General features: G+C 36.3%; 1 protein-coding gene across 1 annotated transcript in view; it reads left to right on the top strand.

Annotated features, from left to right (window-relative positions):
- Positions 1 to 1528, top strand: part of gtf3c2 (general transcription factor IIIC subunit 2) — a gene marked incomplete at its 3' end in the record, with an annotated part of 46256 nt that overhangs the window by 8110 nt on the left and 36618 nt on the right. Inside the window, exon 8 of the mRNA XM_015392997.1 lies at positions 1147 to 1248. Coding sequence (XP_015248483.1) covers positions 1147 to 1248 — 102 coding nt within the window. The remainder of the gene's footprint in view (positions 1 to 1146; positions 1249 to 1528) is intronic.

The raw sequence follows: 1528 nt of genomic DNA, 5'->3' as shown, positions 1-1528 counted from the left end.
GAATTTTGGAGTCTTTGTTTTTATCCTTGTGGTATCGAAAATGGTATCGAGTATCGAATATTTTCCTTAGTATCGGTATCGAGTTGAAAAGTTAAGTATCATGACAACCAAACATGTTGGCAACCAAGCAAATAGAGTAGGACATTATTTAGTTTCTGTGCTCTATGTGTTGATCAAAAAACAAATAAGAAAAAAGTTCTTTAAAAAGTGAATTTGCCTGTTATTTAAGCAGGTAAATAAGAAGATTTGCTAATAGAATTTGTATTTGTGCCATGGTATCAGACAATAATGGAGGTGTTGTTTTTTTCAGTTTTAAACATAAATCGTCTTATTCTGTCTTCCTAACCTGCTCAAAATAAGGGAAAATACACTTATTTAAAGAAAAGTTTACGTATATTCAAATTTTTCGCTGTCATTTTGTGGGAGTTTGCCAGTGATCTTAATTTACTTGTCAGGTTCAGGGTCATATTGGGCTTCTTTATTGCATATTTTCATCTTCATCTTAGAGCAAAGATGTAGCTTCCAAACATGCAGGGCATCCGAGCAGCTGGGAGCCTCCATTCGTTTATCTTCTCAGTTTATTGAGAGCTGTGAGGGGTTCATGGTTCCTCTATGGTTCTTATAGGTCCATGAGGATGACTGCTGTGCTCTCAATGTCGAAAGAGCTGTTTTAACTGAATAGTTTGTTAGATTTTCTACTTTAAACTAAGTGCACGTCCTGCTTATGTTTATCACCAGTATTGTGAATAAAGTGAAGCTAACTCAGTTCTGCAGCTCTTTGCTAAACGTATCTGTTAGGTTTATGAAATGATCTGGTCTGCATACGATCGTTTCATGAACCGGATGTGTTGCTTTCATGAGCTTGACACATTAGCTGGAGATACTATGAAAATGAAAACATACAAAAAAACTAATAATTAGTTTTAAGGTGTGATATAGACACCGGTCTTCATTAGGAATTGTATTATAAGGCCTTATTGGAAGCTAAACTTCCTCATCTCTGAACACAAACAAACAGCTTTTCTTTGGCAATCAGAAGTCAGTGCACCATTCGAGCTCCTGATTACGCTGCTTACTTTAACCTAGTATGAAGATATGTTTATTAAATTTGACTAAATATAATACACTTTCGCTTCTTTTTTTCAGTGAACTGGAAAAATACCTCCCTCAAGAAGTTAAGTCAGCTGCTTTCAAAGTGACCAGAGAAGGTCTAACGAAGGAAGAGGCGCCGCAGCTTCGGCTCAGCAGGTGAGTCCGCCCAACGTTTTTAGTTCTTCTGACACAATAAGGGAATTTAAAGTTGGTTCATTTGATTAAAAGGGAGTTTTTCCTCTCCACTGTCGCTACAAGCATGCTTAGTGTGAGGGATTGTATTTGAGTCAATGAGTCAATGCAATCAACTGGTTTTCCTTAGATAGAAAACTTTGTATCAATTTGACTGTATGATCTGGTTGAACTGTAAAGTGCCTTGAGATGACATGTGTTGTGAATTTGGCGCTATATAAATAAACTGAATTGAATTGAATTT

The sequence above is a fragment of the Cyprinodon variegatus genome, unplaced genomic scaffold, assembly GCF_000732505.1.
Source record: "Cyprinodon variegatus isolate N-32 unplaced genomic scaffold, C_variegatus-1.0 Scaffold619, whole genome shotgun sequence".
NCBI classification, from domain to species: Eukaryota; Metazoa; Chordata; class Actinopteri; order Cyprinodontiformes; family Cyprinodontidae; genus Cyprinodon; species Cyprinodon variegatus.
This window is presented reverse-complemented; position numbering and strand designations above follow the sequence as displayed.